Genomic DNA, 18,095 nt, shown 5'->3' on the forward strand with positions numbered 1-18,095 from the left:
TTTCGTAAAATCCAATTTATAAAATTAAATTTTGGGTTGTCACAGTGCCTGTGGAAGAGAGGCGAGAAGATGTGTCGGCAACGGGGGAGAGGACGAAGGATAGGCGATTGAGAGACGGTCAGAGTAGGGGAAGAAACGAGAGGAGGCCGGCGCCGCCTCCATAAAACGAGGAGAGGTGGCGGCTGAGGAAAAACCCTTGTAGAGAGAATATTAGGTTAGGGAGCAAAAAAAACATAACCTTTATTTCTTCAATGTTAACTTACAAGATCATGTGAAAAGAAGACAATGGACAATGTAATGAATATAATAAATTAATAAATTTTAAGGTAATTGATAGTGTTAATTCCACGTAGTGCGGTCAAAGTAATAATACGACCAAGTTAAAGCAAGTAAATCTTTTATTGATCGTGTCAAAGGACCTAATACAATCTAAGTGGCTATTTCGAGGGCCGACTGATTGCGGTCGGGATGCTCTGTAAATAGCCTATCGATCGTTCCAAAAGTCCCTCACACTGTTGCCGCCGTGGGTATTTATAGCCGCTAGGCCGGAGACACAGCTCCGGCCGGCCGGCATGTAACCCACGTAGCAACCACGTGTCTTCACCCCATGAGTCCTGCCTGTCAGCGCGTAACGTTGCCACGTGCTTCTTCTCAACTCTCGCATCCAAGGGCTATCGATTGGGTGTTGAAGACGTTGGTCGGGAGATGCGCCGGTCGGGTCCGACCGGGTTCCTTTAGAGATATCCGACCTGTAACCTGCATAAACAAAAATAAAACACGAGGCATGTCGGTCGGGGTATTCTCTACCAGTAATGAATCTTTGAATTGTAGAAAATAAAGATAATATAACTAATAAAATTATATTTCTTTTTAAATTTTTTATAATGAATCATTCTAAAAACATAATAAGCCTAATTCAAAGTTATATCCATCATTTATGTTCATGTTTTTAATGTTAATCATTTTGTACATTGTCCTTTAAGAGTGGTATTATACAATTTTTTGAACAAAAATACCCTTACCGTTATAACTTTCATTATCTTTTCCATTACTTTTACCATGCTCATGCATCCACCATATCTTTTTTTATATTCTTTAATGTTAACAATATTTGCAAAACATTATATATTCATTATATATTGGATTAATATACTAAATAAATTTTATTTCATTTAGATTTTAATTAGTAAAAATTTGTTAGTTATTTATAAAAAAAATATAAATATTGGACATATGTTTTTGCGCATCGCGCATAGAAAATACTAGTTTTTTAAATAAAGTCATTAAAGATATCTAATTCTTTTGAGAATTAAATATATCTAATTCTAAATTAATTAAATGCATATGTATTTTTTTTGTTGTAGCTACTACTTTATTTAATTTAATAAGAGTAATAAAGTGGCGTACATACTTTTCATCAACAATAATGAAATCATTGTTTTAAAAAAAAAAATTACATTCGTTGTTAAGACAAATTGTTTTGAGAGTTTGTCAATGACAATTGTTACGATTCCTGTCAATAGAGGATGACAATAAATAATTCAAAATATATAGTTACAATAGATATTGTTATAATGATATAGTAAAAATTAACTTACATTCTTTAGAAATTTTCATGCATTGATAAAATTCTGATGTGTAAACTTGTTCAATTGGAGCCAGTGAGATGTCAACATTGTCAATTCGTTAGAAAATAGTCCTACCGTTTTAGAGTCCATGTGTAATTGTATTTATGATCAACAACTTTGTAGTTAGGTCGCGCAGACCTAACAATGATATAAGAACAATTTTGTCCGATAAAAAAATAATATTATAATATTTGTAAAGTAATGTACAATTGTACCATTATAAAAATACATACAAAAAATATTAATACCATAACGACCTAAATCATACTAATAATGCAAAAGTATAATTGAAATATTAAATTTTGTTCTGATCTAAATAATCAAAAGAAGATTAATTAAACGAAAAAAAAAAATTAACCTAAATTTGTGATTTTTAAATGCATAAAAATCAAATGATTTTTAAAGTTCTTGATTTATAATCTTTGATGCTTAACTTTGAATGTTATGTATTTAGCCGGACAAATCATTTGAACAAAGTTTATGTTAAATTTTATATTATATATATATTTTTAAATATATTTTAACATATTCGTAGTATATGTTTAACAATTATGCCAACTCTAATTGGGATGAGGTTCGAACCTAAGACCTTTCTTATAGAAATTAGTAAGTTAAAAAATAATAAATAGCAATGTTGCAAAAATCGCGCCTAGGCGCCATTGCGCCGCCGCGAAGAAGGCCGTAATCGGCCATCTCCGCGGCCGGCCGGCTAGGCGGTCTAGGCGCGCCGGCCGAACCCCGGTTTATTTTTTTATTTATTTATTTTGGGTTAATCGCCAAAACGACGTCGTTTTGGCGATTAACCCAAAAAAAAAAAAAAAAAAAAAACGCAATTCAAATCGCGATTCTACTACAGACTTGAGACTTCACTGAAGACCAGAAACGGAAAAACCCTTGCAGCCTTGCTATTCAGACCTCCGGCCTCCGCAGTCCGCACACCCACGCGCACGATCGCCGCACACCGCTCCCGCCTCCGCCGGCCGCCTCCGCCTACCGCCGTACGCCGCCACACAGCCTCCCACAGTCCCACTCCAGGTAAGCCTAAAGCCCTATTTTAGTATTTTACTGTTTTAATCTTTACAATTTATAATTTTATATAGTTATATAGTTATATAGTTATATATTTAGATAATTAAAAATTTTCAATTGCTATATTGCTAATTTGCTATTCAATTGCTAATTTGCTATTCAATTGCTATATGCCTATATTGCTATTCAATTGCTAATTTGCTAATTTGCTATTCAATTGCTAATTTGCTATTCAATTGCTATATGCCTATATTGCTATTCAATTGCTAATTTGCTATTCAATTGCTATATGTCTATATTGTTATTCAATTGCTAATTTGCTAAGTATTAAGTATTATACTATTATTAATTAGGAAATGGAATTGGAAAGTGATGATATTTCTCAACCACCAAATCAAACTCAAAGTGTTGGATCTTCTCAACCATCTACAACGTCAACTACAATAAAAAGAAAGTCCAATGATGTAGGTTGGGACTATGGGGTACTTAATGATCCTACTAAGTCATTGGACAAGATTAAATGTCTATTGTGCAAGAAAGTAATGTCTGGTGGGGTTTATCGGATCAAAGAGCATATTGCCGGTATTTCAGGGAATGTTAGCAAATGCCCCATAGCTTCAAAAGAAGATCAAATAAAATGTGGAGATGCTCTCATTATGGCGAAGAACAAAAAAAAGACCAAGAGAGTTGAAGAACTTAATATAAGAGCAGAGGTAAACATTGGTTCGCATGAGAGTTTGAGTAATACGCCTACAAATAGTATTGATGTTGATGAGTTGCAAGAGTCTGAACAAATGAGGCCACCTCGTCCAATTGGCCCTATGGATAAGTTTGCTAACCAAATCAATCCTGAAATTTCTTTGAGTTCAAGAAGGGGCCCGGCGCAACAACGTATAATTGAGGCATTTGACAAAGAGAGGGTGAACCGAGTGAAAGAGTACATATATAGATGGGCGTATGAAGCAGCTGTTCCATTTCATGTTCTTGAGAAAGATAGCTTCAAGTTGATGATTGAAACTGCTGGTCAATTCGGTCCGGGAGCGCAGACACCAAATAGATATGAACTGAGTGAAACATATTTGAAAAAAGAGGTTGATCGCGTCAAGGACAGTTTGAAGGAACATGAGGCGTTGTGGAAACAAAATGGCTACTCAATTATGACTGACGCATGGACAGATAGGAAGAGAAGAAGCGTCATGAACTTGTGTGTAAATTCAAGATTAGGCACTGTTTTTTTATCTTCTAAAGAATGTTCAAGTGAGGCACACACAAGTCAGTTTATATTTGAATATGTGGAGCATGGGATTGAACAAGTTGGAGAGAACAATGTTGTACAAATTGTCACAGATAATGCCGCAAACAACATGGGAGCGGCTAAATTGTTGAAGGAGAAGAGGCCACGGCTATTTTGGACATGTTGTGCAACTCATTCCATTAATTTAATGCTTGAAAGCATTGCAGGTACCTTTCAATCTTTAAATCTTTATTCTTTAACTTTAAATCTTGTAATTGTTCATACTTCATACTTGAATCCTTTGCAGGTTTACCCCGGTTCAAAAAAGTTCTTGATCAAGCAAAGAGCTTAACTATCTTTATCTATGCACACCACAAAACATTGGCAATGATGAGAACCTATACAAAGAAATGTGACATAATTAGGCCAGGTGTGACTAGGTTTACTTCTGCATTTCTAACTTTGCAGAGTTTACTTGCTAAGAAAATTGAATTAAGGGCTATGTTTACAAGCAATGAATGGGAGGAATGTAAGTTTGCCAACACAGTTAAATGGAAAGCTTCCTATGCTACTGTCTTGAATACTTCATTTTGGCAAGGGGTTACATTATGCTTGAATGTTTTTGCACCGTTGGTGAAGGTGCTTCGTATTGTTGATCAAGATAAGAAACCTTCAGTGGGATTTGTTTATGGTGAGCTTATGCAAGCCAAAGAGGACATTAAGAAGGCATTCAATGAAGTGGTAAGAAACTATGAGCCTATTATTAAGATAGTCGAAGAAAAGATGAGCAATAGGCTAGATTCTCCTCTTCATTTGATGGCTTTCATGTTGAATCCTTATTATCATTTTAAGGATCCTCGACTTATTTGGATGTTAATGTTTCTCTTGGATGTATTGAGTTTCTTGAAACATATTACCATGACGATATAGAAATGCAAAACAAGGTATTGAATGATGAATTTCCCATTTACAAGAGGAAAGATGGTGTATTTGGGAAGACACTTGCGGTCAAAGGATGTGAGACAAATAATGAGCGATATGATCCGGGTAAATGAGTTACATACTAGTTTTGAATTTTAAATTAAAATTTTATATATTTTGATTTTTTATACTTAATATTGTTTATACAATTTTGATGTAGCAATGTGGTGGTCAACTTATGGTGGGACAACTCCAAACTTGCAAACAATTGCGATAAAAATTCTATCTCTTACTTCAAGTTCATCGGGTTGTGAAAGGAATTGGAGTACATTTGAAGGGGTTAGTTAAATACTTAAATCTTTACTTAGTTATTTACTTCTTTTCTATTTTAGTATTCTATTTTTGATGGAATGATATATTTGACATTTGTTTTGCATATTTGTAGATACATACAAAAAAAAAAAGAAATAGGTTGGAATCTAATCGCCTAAACAATCTAGTCTTTGTGCAATTCAATGCAAACTTGATGAGCAAAAGGAAATAAGAGCAAAATGTTGAAATATTACTTGGTAGTGATGCAACATTCGCACAAGATTGGATTGTTGAGGATGAAGTTGAGGTTGTTGGTGAAGATGAAGTGGCTACTAATGAGGAAGGTGATGACGCATTAAGACCACGACGGAGTTCTAGATTGAGGGAGCTTGAAGAAGAGAACTTTGAATCCGAAAGTGAAGAAGAAGAAGAAGTGGTGGTTGAGTTTGAAGATGATGAAAATCAAGTGATAGATGGGCAAGTGGAAGAACAACACCTTGAAAGTTGAATACTTGCATTTGAATATTTGATATGTTGTAAGTGTTTAATTGTCATGTACTTTGTGTCTTTGTTTGAAATTTGATGACTTGAACTCTTGAAGTATGAATGTATGAAATATGGTCTATGAACTATTTTAAATTTGATGACTTGAAGTATGAATGTATGAACTATGAAGTGTGTAGTATGAAACTATGAATGTATGATTGTATGATTTGTATCAAATTATTCAAATATCAATGATTCAATATTTCAATGTATGAATGTATGAACTATGAAGTTTGGACTATGGAGTTGTGGACTAATAGAGTAATAGGAGTATAGGAATATGGAATATGGATTAAATGAATAAATGAATAAAAATAATTAACTTATTTAACTATACTACATTAGTACTATACTATATTACTATACATTATATAATTTACACTTTTAAATAGTTTTAACTTTTAAGTTTTAAGACTTTTAAGTTTTAACCATTTTAGATATATAGGTATTAAAATTTTACAATTTTTAATTTAAAAAAAAAAAAAAAAAAAATCAGTGGCGCCTAGGCGCCTAGGGGGCGCCTAGCGTGTTTTGCAACCTTGATAAATAGTTAACGGAATATTCCATTACTAAAGTTTATACTATCGGAATTTAAGTTATTTGAGGGAAGAAAATAATATAATAGAGAGTAAATAAGAAAAATCATTAAAAAGTACTAAAATCACTACCGACATTTTTTTTTTGTTCCAATTAAGGACCTGACATTATTGACTCTTATTAAAATTGTAGATTTCAGATAGCTCATCCACCTTCCTTTATGTTCTGTCCAGTTTTATCACTAAATATGATTATCTGCAAACTTAGAAATGGAATTGAACAGAACATAATAAAGTTTGAAGTTTTTTGTCAACAAAGACTTGTATGCTGAAATTATTAGTTAATGTTGTTATGTAATATGTTCTATTGTTGTAGTATTAGGTTTATTAATTTATTTGTTTTTTTTTTAAAGAATATGTAGGCCTTAAAAAAAATCTTATAAAGCCTATTTAGCATGTAGTATTTGAAGTATTTTAATGGCCTACATATTAATTATTCTTCCAAATTAGATAGGTAGACATTTAAACCAAATTAAATTGGTTTGGTCTCGGTTTATATTTAAAAAAAAAAATGAATGATTGTATTATTTGTAAACCGAACTGTTTTTATTCTAACCGTTTGTTTGTTTTTGTTTATAGGCTAAAGTGTCATCCCGCACCCTGAACTATTTCTGATTATTCATGCCGCACCATGATCTTTAATAAGTGATATTTTGGAGCCATAAACCAATATATTTTTTTCATCTAGCAAATTTCACAGGTTATAGGTAATAAATGCTGACATGGATTTTTTTTTAATTTTATTTTCTCTTTTAACACCTTGTCTGCTCCGGTCAAGTTACGAAACAACGCACACGGTGGCTTTGTCCTTCTTCCCGGCGCAGAGGAGGAAGCGCAGTAATCAGGAATACCGTCGTTGATCCTCTCCCCTTCGCGCCTTGCTATCTCCGCACCCCAGTAATCAGGATTAGCGCGCATTCCACCATCTTTGAACTCTTTAGGATTGAATTTAACCACTGAGATTGTTTTCAGCACTGACGGGTCGAGCCCGCGGCTGAGGGCGGCGGCGGTGTTAGTCTCTTCTTGATAACCTTTTGGGAAGTCGAAGCGGCGGCAATTTTGCTGTTTGGCGCATGGCGACCCAACCATCTGGTGTAAAAATGGATCAAGAACACCAAGGCGACAACGAAGAAAATGCTTATGATTGCTACCACCATGACTTTCCCAGTAAGCTCAAGCAGGCCAAATTGTTCTCACTCAAAACCCAAATTATTCTCACTCTTAAACTCCAAAGCCGAGACATTTCCCAAGCTCAACCTCCATACAAACGTACTCTATCTAGAGTACCTTTTAATTATATACCAAACAAGGTTATATTGTTTGCCAATAATGGAATAGACTATGGACATTACGCCTTTGCATTTTTACATTGTATTCCAATTATGGAAGATAGTAAGAAAATTATGCATAGCAACACTCGAGCGAACAACCATGGCGAAATATGATCCATCGTAATCATATGATAATTGAGTTGCCATGATGTGATTGAATTAATTCTTTAGTTGATTAATTTTGTTTTTTCAATTTTGGATTATCTTTTAATTATATACAAAAACAAGCTTGTTTTCCAATATTGGAATACAACGCAACAAATGAATACACGACATAATTCAAGGCGTTTATCTCACCCAAAATCCAGTAAAAGTAATCAAGTTTGCTGTGATTAAGGTTATCTCAAAGCCACCCTCCTTCATCGTCACCGGTGGCCCCCTGCACAATATTCACCAATGCCATGCTTAGCCAGCTCCCAATTCCGATCTCGCTCAAGACATCAGGATCATCCATTTCATCATCGACATAAGCTCTGGAAGCAACAATACTAACTGCAATTGTCATTCCAGTCTCAGCATGCTTCATTGAATCTATACCTGGCCTGCTTGATATAGTTGATGAATACCAACGAGCAAGTTCCACCCTATACTGGAACTCATCACCAACTTCAACTCCAGGCACTTCACCTAATATAACATTGCCTGCGTTAACTCATCACCAAGTTCCACCCTACCCTTCTGTCTCGCTTTATTACCATGAGCATCATTGTCTCTGGAATCATCGGAACCAAAAGCATCATTAAGTCATAGTTGAATTGAAACCTCTTGTATATGAGTGTACGTGGTCCTCATTGTCGGCTGTCGCAGGGGAGGTGGAGACCATCCTCGTCGTCGCCGAATGCAGATTTGTTGAGGAGAGACGATGGGGGGTTAACAGTAGAGGAACTCCAGTCGCAACAACCGCTCTGGCAACGGTAGGAAGAACTCCCGTCCTTTTTGGCCAAGTCGGAGTAGGCAGCGAACGAAGACTCAAAAATATTTTAGTTATTATATTTAAATTTGGGAGGATTGACTTAAAAAGAATGTCCACATCAACAATTACCGGTGCCATGTCACTTTCATAACTGGAAAAACTGTAAAAAGTGTTAGGTGAAAAAAAAATAATGGTAGATGGATCAAAAAGTACGTTATGAAAGTTCAGGGTGCGGCATGAATAATCCGATATAGTTCATGGTGCGGGATGACACTTTAGCGTTGTTTTTATTTTAGAATAAGAAAAAGGTCAAATAGGCCCTTGAACTTCAAAGAGGTGCAATTAAACTCTTAAACTTATCATTTTAGTGCATCCAAATTCAATGAAGAAGACGACCGGATCTGGCGTCTTCTTCAGTGAAAGATGACTAAATGGTTGGAATTTGACGATCGTCGCTGATTTTTTTTTTTTTAATTTAAAGAATAATCGGAATTTTTATCAGAATTGTCGCCTGAATCTTGATAACGGGCTATTTCAGGTAAACTACTGATAATTGAGTTTGAATGCACTAAAATAATAAGTTTAAAGGTTTAATTGCACATTTTTAAAGTTGAAGCGCCTAATTGCAATTAACCAGAAGAACCCTACCTAGATACCTAGCGCAGCTCTTAGCCTCTCCCTGCTCTAGTGCTCTGCCCATCCCTTCTCGCTGCTCAGCTGGTCGCCTGCTCTGTATTGCCACCACCGCCGAACAAGCAACCCCACCGCGACGATCGTAGACAGAACGATCGCCGACCGTTGATACCGCCGGTACATCGCCACAGCTGATGGTCGAATTCATCAATGCACCTGATGGTCCTCTAAGCAACTCAGGTGAGTAGAACTTTTTTTTTTTTTAAGCAACTTTTGGGTGCTTATGGGGTTCCTGAATTTACTGATTTACTCGTAGATGATTGGAATTGAAATTGGCTGAGGTTGTAGTTGTTATTGTTTAATCTCATAATACTGATTATCTGATGAGTCCTGACATTCTTTTGATTATGTTCATGCTCCATAATTTCACTTTTACTCAACATTGTTTCTTGTTTTATAAGGGATATATTACGCTTGTGTTTTTTTTTTTGTTTTTTGTTTTGCTGTAACAAGCAATTGCCTAATCATCATTTCCCTCATTTTGTATTGAGAGGGCAGAATTTCCATGCGGAGTGTGTTGAGAAAGGAATGAATATTTTGATAGGATATGGAATTCTTTCTCATAATGTTTTTCTTACATTTTCACTCATCCAAACAAGAGAAACTTAAAATTTTCCATTTCATTTTCTTTCCACATACAGTACTATAGAGTTTGTATGAACCATGTATTGTTATTCTATGGGAGTTATAATCATGTATGTGATTGATTTTACGTATCTGCATATCCACTTTCTGTGTCCTTTAGAGTTTTGACAATGGCTTAGGCCTCCACACCAATCTGCTTCTACTACTCAATAGAGTCTGCAGTTGCCCTCGCGGTTTCATTCATCATCAATCTATTTGTCACAGCTGTGTTTGCTAAGGCATTCTTTGGGGTTGACCAGAAGAGCAGCATTTGTCTGTGTTATGCTGGGCAGCATTGTGTTTTAAAATCTTAAGAATTTAATTTGATTTATATAATTTTGAGTTTGCTTTGAGATCATGTAACCTTATGTTTCCTAAAGTTGTTGTTGTTGTTTTTTTTTTTTTTTTTTTTTTTTTTTTTTTTTTTTTTTTTTTGGTCAAATAGTGAGTAAAGCTGTAAAGAAGCAGTTGATGTAGTCTGTTTTGCCCATAGTTAAGTTCATTTCTATTTATTTTGATTTTAAGAAAAACATGTGCACTTCAAAATTATATATATATTTTTGTTCCCTCATGAAGTTTATTTATTTATTTATTTTTTTCAAGTATTGATTTGAGCTTGAGAAGAAACTGCTAATGCAGTCAGATTTTGCTAAAGTTGTTAGTTCTCTTTAATCTTACATCATGTTGTCTTTAGACTACAACATTTGCTATTGCCCAATTTATGGCTTTGCTTAGCTAAATTTACAACAATTATGCTTTGTAACAATGCATGCGGTTAACTTCATCATAATCAATTTGCCTTTAGAGCACACATTGTATCTGAATTCCAGATATAGCTTACTTTCTTTTTCAAGTTAAACTTTCCTTTTAGGCTGTAAGCAAGGTAACAAGTTTGGCAAGTTCTGTTCTAGCCTTCTTGACCTAAATATATGTGATTAATTTATACTTTTTGTGTAACTGAGGTAACTCCTATTTGTCAGGGCATGCTAAGAATGATTTGTCTATCCAAATCTATGCTGATCTTGATCCCATTAAGTATTATTGTTTTCAGGTGGTTTTGGCATGTATGTTAAAATCTTTTGGATATGATAAAAAACTTGTGCTGAGGAGATAATCACAAGTGTCTTTGCTAACAATACTACTTTCATCCAGTTAGTCATTATTAAGCTGTTTTCACCTGTGATTTCCTTAGTTAATCTCCTTTTTTTTGGGCTGAAAATGAAATTGAATAGTCCAACATGTAGAACACATTAGTTACACAATCTGACATAGCAAAGCCCTCATTTTGGGCATTTTACAGATCACAAACTTTGTACTTCATTAAATATATACGCAGTGATAGTGAGTGTATAAATACTTTAAATACTAAAAATAGGTATTCAACACGTGTATTCTGAAATTAAAGAGATTTTTTAACCCATGTTGATTCTGAATTTCTTTATTGTATCTATATAATTATTCAAAAGTGTTAAATAACCAATCCAAGATTATGAAAGATGTTGAAATGTCTAAATGCTTGGTAAGTATTTTTTTTTTTTTTTTTAAAACCTTTTACTATGTTCTAGTTCCTGACTTTGTTAGATCCTTTACATTGTTTTTTGTTCCTATTTGCCCTGCTCCATTGCCTGCATCAGATATTAAAATTCCTATTTCATGATAATCTTCATGTTGTTAATTTCTTGGTTATGATTGCCGACCTGTTGTTTTAGACCGATATGCAGGTAGTGGAAATTACATATCTGCCCTTCCCAAACCTAATTTTATTAAAAGAAAAACTAAACATGGACATATCAAGATTGACCTTTGCTTTGTAATGAATAGGACCTGGATAAAAAATCAGCACAGTCCCATCAAAGATCAGTCTTCAAAAACACCATAAAAATTCAAACAAAATAAATCTTCATAAAGCTGTTGGGATTTAAGGATGAAGAAATATACCTTTTGGGACTCAAACGGAAGGGAAAATCACGGTGGTTCTCAGTTCTCTGTTTGGTTGCAAAGCAGATGAAAAATCTTTGCATACGAAGATTGAGCAACACGTACCCTTGCTGATATTGAAGATGTGCAGTTGATTTATGCTGTGTTTATGTTTTGTAACAGGGTTATTTCCTGATATGAGTGCTTATTTATAGTGCTGCAGTAGGTTTAGAGAATTTAATGTAAATGCTGATTTTGAAAGTTGAATTTCAAATTCTTCCCCAATAAATTTAATGTTTGTTTTGGAGATTGGATTAGTCATTTGTAATTCCAAGCATTAATGGATTTTTTAATTTTAAATTCATCTCCAATGAAGTTTGTGTTGGAGATTGTAGGCATTTGTATTATCAAACATGTATTAATGGATATTAATTGTAATAGCAGTGCTGCTGATGCCCAAGTGGTTTGATCTGAACTCTTGAAGTTTCATACTGGAGTGGGAAAATTCACTTCTATTTTTGGCCGATTTCTTTTGTTTATATAGGGGAGGGTTTTGGTGAGAACAAACTCTCAGGTAAAAAGTGAGGATTGATTTGATCTATCCATTTGGGTAGATCAATGGTTGAGGGTTGCTAAAAAAAAGACAAAAAAGGATAGGATTAGTTTTATAAATATTGCAAACTTGAAAGACCCTCAAACCATTGAGGCATTGATGGACTTGATGAGTGGCTGAGATCAGTCTTCACTTTTTACCGGAGGGGGTTGTTCTCATTTGAACCCACCCCTATGTATATAGATTGTGCACAAGCGCATTCAACTTTCTTGTCATTTGCATACCAGGTGTTGTACTCAATTTCTCATCTACTGTTGTCTTCCTGAACCTATTGCTGATGGTTAATGACTCCTGTTGCCTTGACACAGCACAAGACAATTGACATTGTTTTAGCACGAGGAGAGAGAGAAGCTTGATAGTTTGGCGCAGGCTTGCTTCACGGGTAATAATTCCATTCACTTGTACTTACAGTGTATACCCTTTTATTACAATGCTTTGGAAATCTTACTTTATGAAATTGCTCAGATTCTCAATGATGGCGGCTTCTTTACATACCGGTGTGAGAATACCTATCAAGTCACACCAGTTCCATTATAAGCCCCCCCACATACACCCTTCTTTTAGATTGGCTACGATCCGCTGCTCTGTCGCTGCACCCAGCAAACGCTACTCCATCACTCTCCTCCCCGGTGATGGTATCGGCCCTGAAGTCATCTCTGTCGCTAAGAATGCTCTACAACTCACTGGCTCTCTCGAAGGTACACAAAACCTTTTTGGAAAAGAAAAAAAAAAAAAAAAACCTAAGAAATCCCAATTTCCCAACATAAATTGCAAATGATAGTTCCCGGTGCAGCCACTAGATTAAGTATTTCACATTTTCACCTTCGTTCTTGTGCAGTTAACGTTAGGTTCAAATTCATATTGCATACATGCACTTTAAAAAACATATAAATCTTGACAATAATAAATAAATACTCAAAAGTTAAACCCACTTTGTCATTACAAATATTAAAATTTATCCATTTTTTCTGACTAACAAAAAAATGGGTCTTTTGCCTTTTTTTTTTTTTTTTTTTTTTTTTAAAGGTCATAGGGGATGAGGATTAATGGTTGGAAAATGATTTGTTCCCCTCCAAATTTCCCCCTCCTAAAATTCCTCCTGACATGGCTTATCCATTAGGTGTCATGAATTGGTTGACCCACTAACTTGTTATCAATGACTAAACCATCCCATGAAAAAGTGCTATGTCATGAGAGTAGATAGGAAGGGAAAATTTTGGAGGGGTGGGTTGCAATTGTAGCATTACAATTAATGGTTATATTGATTTGGAAATGTTGCAGGAATTGAGTTTGGGTTCAATGAGATGCCTATGGGTGGGGTTGCTATTGATTTGACTGGAGTGCCTTTGCCTGAGGAGACTCTTTCAGCCGCAAAGCAATCTGATGCTGTTCTTCTTGGAGCAATTGGAGGGTGAGCATTTTACACTTATTTTTAGTTGTATGCTATTAAATCTGTACATGATTTATCCTTTTTTATTCACTGAATGCTAGCATGCTCTTTTAATATAAAGGTATAAATGGGACAACAATAAAAAGCATTTGAAGCCTGAGACCGGATTGCTTCAGCTTCGAGAGGGTCTTAAGGTCTTTGCAAACTTGAGACCTGCGTCAGTCCTGCCACAGGTAATTTAGTTCAGACTTAAAATATTGAGTCGTTGAGGATAGTCTCTTATTCTATTGCATTGTACTGTGATTGTTATCTGCCTTTTTATCCCTTTGATGAGAGATAATAAAAAAACCTGTAGGATATGCCTCTTTGGTGGTTATTTTGAACACTTTCTTTTTTATTGTCCTAATAAAGTTTTTAATTTAGGGTTCTTAGAGATATGATTTCTAAGTCCGCTTAGCATATTGATGACTTCTTTAGTTCCCATTGAATTAATATGATTCACATATGATCAATTTACCTTTTAATTCTATTACCTCTAGGCAAAGAAAAACATTTAAACCCCTTGATGATGGTCAGTGGTGATTTGAATTTTTTGGCTATATAAAAGTACTTTAAAAAACCCCTTATATATAAATATTATACATTCAAGAATTGTATTGAACTTAACAATTCAATTATCATGATTTTTTTAGACGGATATTTTTTTAAAACTCCTTAATTCAAAAATTATAAAAATGAATTTAAAGTTTTATTTTGTGATTTAAGTAGTTCTTTATATTTTTATACAGATAATTTTTTGAAACTTTAATAGTAAGAATATGTGACATTTAGAAGAAGTATATAATATGGAGCATGGAGCTTTTGCCAGGAAAAAAAAAAGAGCCTACAAGATATTTAATATGTATTTCACTTTGGTATTTTTATCCACCTTAATAATTTGAATCACCAGTCAAAGGGATTAAGTGTCTTTATTAAAAGTTTAAGGGGGTTAAGTATTCCTTATAGTATAGTTTCTGGGAGTAAAGTTGAAGTTACCCAAAGTAAAATGGTAATATATCCCCTCATTTATTTATTTATTTTTGAATTTTTTATATGTGAATAGTGTGATAAATGTCATATTTCCTCCATAATTGAGGTTGTAGCTTATATAATCTGAATCTGAATCTTGCACCCATGTAATTCAGTTGGTAGATGCTTCAACATTGAAGAGAGAAGTTGCAGAAGGTGTAGACCTAATGGTTGTCAGGGAACTTACAGGAGGTTAGTTTAGGTGGTCTTAACAATCATAATTTGAATTTCGTCCTGACAGTTCTAATATCTTTTTTCTTTTTGTTTTTTTTTTTTTGTTTTTTGAGAAAGACAGTTCTAATATCTTATGTACATATATTTGTTGAAAACATTTGTTGCCCACTTGACCTGATTATTATAATCTGGTGACAGGTATTTATTTTGGCAAACCAAGGGGTTTTGGTACAAATGAAAATGGTGAGGAAATTGGTTTCAATACTGAGGTTTATGCAACTTACGAGGTAAACTTTCTGATCTATAAAAAAAAAATCATGTTGCCTCCCCTCCCAGTCCAAAAAAAAAAACAGTTAGGACTCGTTCTTTCATTAGAGTCATAGGTTTAGTCCTCTTAAATAAGCTACCATTTGTTGCAACTTGCAAGTAGATGTTTGGAAGAGGAGTTTTCATTGTCTTTACCAGTGTAATACTTTTTGGAGAATTTGATTAAAACAACACTCTTTTTGCACTTCACAATTTGGATATTTACTTACTTTTGGCACCATATTTCCTATTGGACTTTTTTTAAAAAAATAAATAAATAAATTATTATTTGCAATCTTTGGAATCTGATGTGAGATTCTCTTGCCAGGTAGAACGTATTGCTCGTGTAGCATTTGAAACTGCACGAAAACGTCGAGGAAAACTCTGTTCTGTTGATAAAGCAAATGTGTTGGAGGTATATTATGATAATTGATAACGAAGTGCTCCGTAGTTTTTATTTTTTTGTATACCCCTCTTTTGTTACCCCCTGCACATAGACCATGCTTACATGCATACTCTGGTATGTTTTATGCAATATTTCGCTTTAAGCAAATAAGAGTTCAAAAGGATTATGTACCATCAAGGACAGTTGTGCATTGTCACAAATGTCAATGTACATTGAAAAATTCATAATTTCATATTATAGATCATATAATACAAGCATGAAGATAGACTCCACTGATGTGCCATTTGTTGTTTCCTTTCTGCTCTTTTCTTGTCCACTTTGTTAGAGTTTATCATTCATGTCTAGCAAAGGGTGGAAGTCACTGGTGCTAACCATTTCTCTTTTGGATAGGTGGAGATTTGATGCCACTCTCTTTCTACTACGTATTTCTTTTCTTTTATAACCAAACCATACTTTGTAAATGTGTTAGTTGTTTGCTTGTAATTGTAACATACATAATCATGTTATAAATGTAATATGATGATATAAAACTACACTGATATATTGCAAGAGCTGCTCCAATGGCACTGTGCACTTGTATCTTTACAATATATTTCACTAGAAATGAATTGAGGACAAAATGTGAAAATGGATGGGCTCCTCACTCTTGATATTTGCCAGGCCTCTATGCATTGGAGAAGGATTGTGTCAGAGTTGTCCAAAGAGTACCCTGATGTTGAACTTTCACATATGTATGTGGACAACGCTGCCATGCAGCTTGTTCGCAATCCAAAACAGGTTTATTATTATTATTTTATTTATTTATTTTTATCACAAACCTTTACAAATTTTAATATAAATATTGATTGTCATTTTCTTTGAGATAGATTATGAAAAAAGAGTTACAATTGTAATTACACTATTGCAGTTTGATACGATTGTAACAAACAATATATTTGGTGATATTCTATCTGATGAAGCTTCAATGATTACTGGAAGTATTGGTATGCTTCCATCTGCCAGTGTTGGAGAATCGGTATAATCACCTCATCTGCATTTCTCTTTAAATGTAATGTCTGGGTTTTCTATTGAATTTCTTTATGTACTTGACATCTCTTCTTGGAATTGTTGGCTGTAGGGACCTGGACTCTTTGAGCCAATACATGGTTCTGCTCCTGATATCGCTGGACAGGTTGGTTGGGTGCATGATAAGTAATACAGACTCTTTCACATTACAATGAAGAGTAGTTGCCTCCTCATCTTTCTTGGCTAACATGGTTTCAACATGTAGGATAAAGCAAATCCTTTAGCAACAGTGCTTAGTGCTGCTATGCTTCTCAAATATGGCCTAGGAGAGGAGAAGGCTGCTCAGAGGATTGAGGCAGCTGTTTTGGACACTTTAAATCAAGGATTTCGCACTAGTGACATATATTCTGCTGGGCATGTATGTATACACCTTTTGTTCTTTTAAAGATTCTTTATTCCCCATGTGTATAAATTTGACAAATGTTCTTTTAAAAAACTTCCAAGGGGTAAGCATGACTTCATTGACCTTAGTTACCTATATTTCCCTGTAACATTGATTGATGATTGAGGTTGACATGTTTCTTCCAGAAATTAGTCGGGTGCAAGGAAATGGGTGAAGAAGTGCTGAAGTCAATAGAAGCTCAAGTTCCTGTATTGCTTAGCTGATCATGGGCTTGTTCTTTTGGTTGGGTGTTAGGTTGCATTATCTTCCTTGTTGCATGTGACACTGAGAATTTTAATTATATTCACGGAGGGGCACTTCTTGTTTGTTGAAGATGAACACCTTGGATTTTTATTTTTATTGCTTAAAATTTCTGTTTGCCATGTTTATTTTTGCATTCATATGTTGTTTGAATTGTGAACATTACTATTTAAACCTCCTTCATTCAAGGAGGTGGACGCTTTTTTGAAAATGAATGTGTATTTTATTTATTTATTTTTAAATTTGGTATTAAATGTCAAATGAGTCTCATACAAAACAAAATGGAGGAATGATTTAATTTTCTCCATCAGAGACAAGGACCTGTTATTCAAAATCTGATTGAATAAGGACCGAGTCAGGGATGGTAAAACGACACTAATCTGGGGACACCCATGGTTACCTGATAATCCTAGCCCTCTGGTACATACTGATATGCCTGTAGAGCTTAGGCATGCTAAAGTGGTGGGTTTAATAGATGAACAAACTGCTACCTGGGACCGATGAGGAGGATGTGAGTAGGATACTGATACCTGTTAGTCCGGAGTATGAGGACTCATGGTATTGGCCCGATGACCCCAATGGGGTATATACGGTTAAGAATGCCTACAGAAACATTATGGGTATTTATGATCACTCACCCGGGGATTTTGAGAAATGAACTAAAATGTGGGGAATGATTTTGAGAA

The 18,095-nt window shown here is 34.6% G+C and overlaps 2 protein-coding genes across 5 annotated transcripts; both read left to right on the forward strand.

The window, feature by feature from the left end:
- The first annotated feature begins 3,013 nt into the window (after positions 1–3,013).
- On the forward strand, positions 3,014–4,946 carry LOC109183732. The gene is made up of 3 exons (XM_019333790.1): positions 3,014–4,118; positions 4,199–4,632; positions 4,791–4,946. The coding sequence occupies exons 1-3, from the start codon at positions 3,014–3,016 to the stop codon at positions 4,944–4,946; spliced, it is 1,695 nt and encodes a 564-aa protein (XP_019189335.1).
- A 4,195-nt stretch (positions 4,947–9,141) lies between these two features.
- LOC109183753 (3-isopropylmalate dehydrogenase 2, chloroplastic-like) lies at positions 9,142–17,639 on the forward strand. Of its 4 annotated transcripts, none has more exons than XM_019333817.1 (13): positions 9,142–9,383; positions 12,666–12,739; positions 12,823–13,055; positions 13,639–13,768; positions 13,869–13,980; positions 14,932–15,007; positions 15,188–15,276; positions 15,624–15,710; positions 16,362–16,478; positions 16,609–16,716; positions 16,819–16,872; positions 16,972–17,124; positions 17,295–17,639. In XM_019333817.1, the coding sequence occupies exons 3-13, from the start codon at positions 12,830–12,832 to the stop codon at positions 17,370–17,372; spliced, it is 1,230 nt and encodes a 409-aa protein (XP_019189362.1). In that variant the 5' UTR covers positions 9,142–9,383; positions 12,666–12,739; positions 12,823–12,829; the 3' UTR covers positions 17,373–17,639. The 4 variants fall into 4 exon arrangements, with proteins under 4 accessions (XP_019189362.1, XP_019189365.1, XP_019189364.1 ...); XM_019333820.1 differs by having other exon boundaries at positions 9,145–9,383; positions 12,666–12,740; positions 12,817–13,055; XM_019333819.1 differs by lacking the exon at positions 9,142–9,383 and adding an exon at positions 10,295–10,319.
- The last annotated feature ends 456 nt before the right edge of the window (positions 17,640–18,095 follow it).

The sequence above is a fragment of the Ipomoea nil genome, unplaced genomic scaffold (assembly GCF_001879475.1).
Source record: "Ipomoea nil cultivar Tokyo-kokei standard unplaced genomic scaffold, Asagao_1.1 scaffold1161, whole genome shotgun sequence".
Classification (NCBI taxonomy): domain Eukaryota; kingdom Viridiplantae; phylum Streptophyta; class Magnoliopsida; order Solanales; family Convolvulaceae; genus Ipomoea; species Ipomoea nil.

Coding starts and splice junctions, on each gene's coding strand:
- LOC109183732 (XM_019333790.1), top strand. CDS start 3,014: ATGGAATTGGAAAGTGATGATATTTCTCAACCACCAAATCAAACTCAA. Junction 4,119..4,198: donor AATGCTTGAAAGCATTGCAG/GTACCTTTCAAT, acceptor AATCCTTTGCAG/GTTTACCCCGGTTCAAAAAA. Junction 4,633..4,790: donor AGAAGGCATTCAATGAAGTG/GTAAGAAACTAT, acceptor GGATGTATTGAG/TTTCTTGAAACATATTACCA.
- LOC109183753 (XM_019333817.1), top strand. CDS start 12,830: ATGATGGCGGCTTCTTTACATACCGGTGTGAGAATACCTATCAAGTCA. Junction 15,711..16,361: donor ATAAAGCAAATGTGTTGGAG/GTATATTATGAT, acceptor GATATTTGCCAG/GCCTCTATGCATTGGAGAAG. Junction 17,125..17,294: donor ACATATATTCTGCTGGGCAT/GTATGTATACAC, acceptor TGTTTCTTCCAG/AAATTAGTCGGGTGCAAGGA.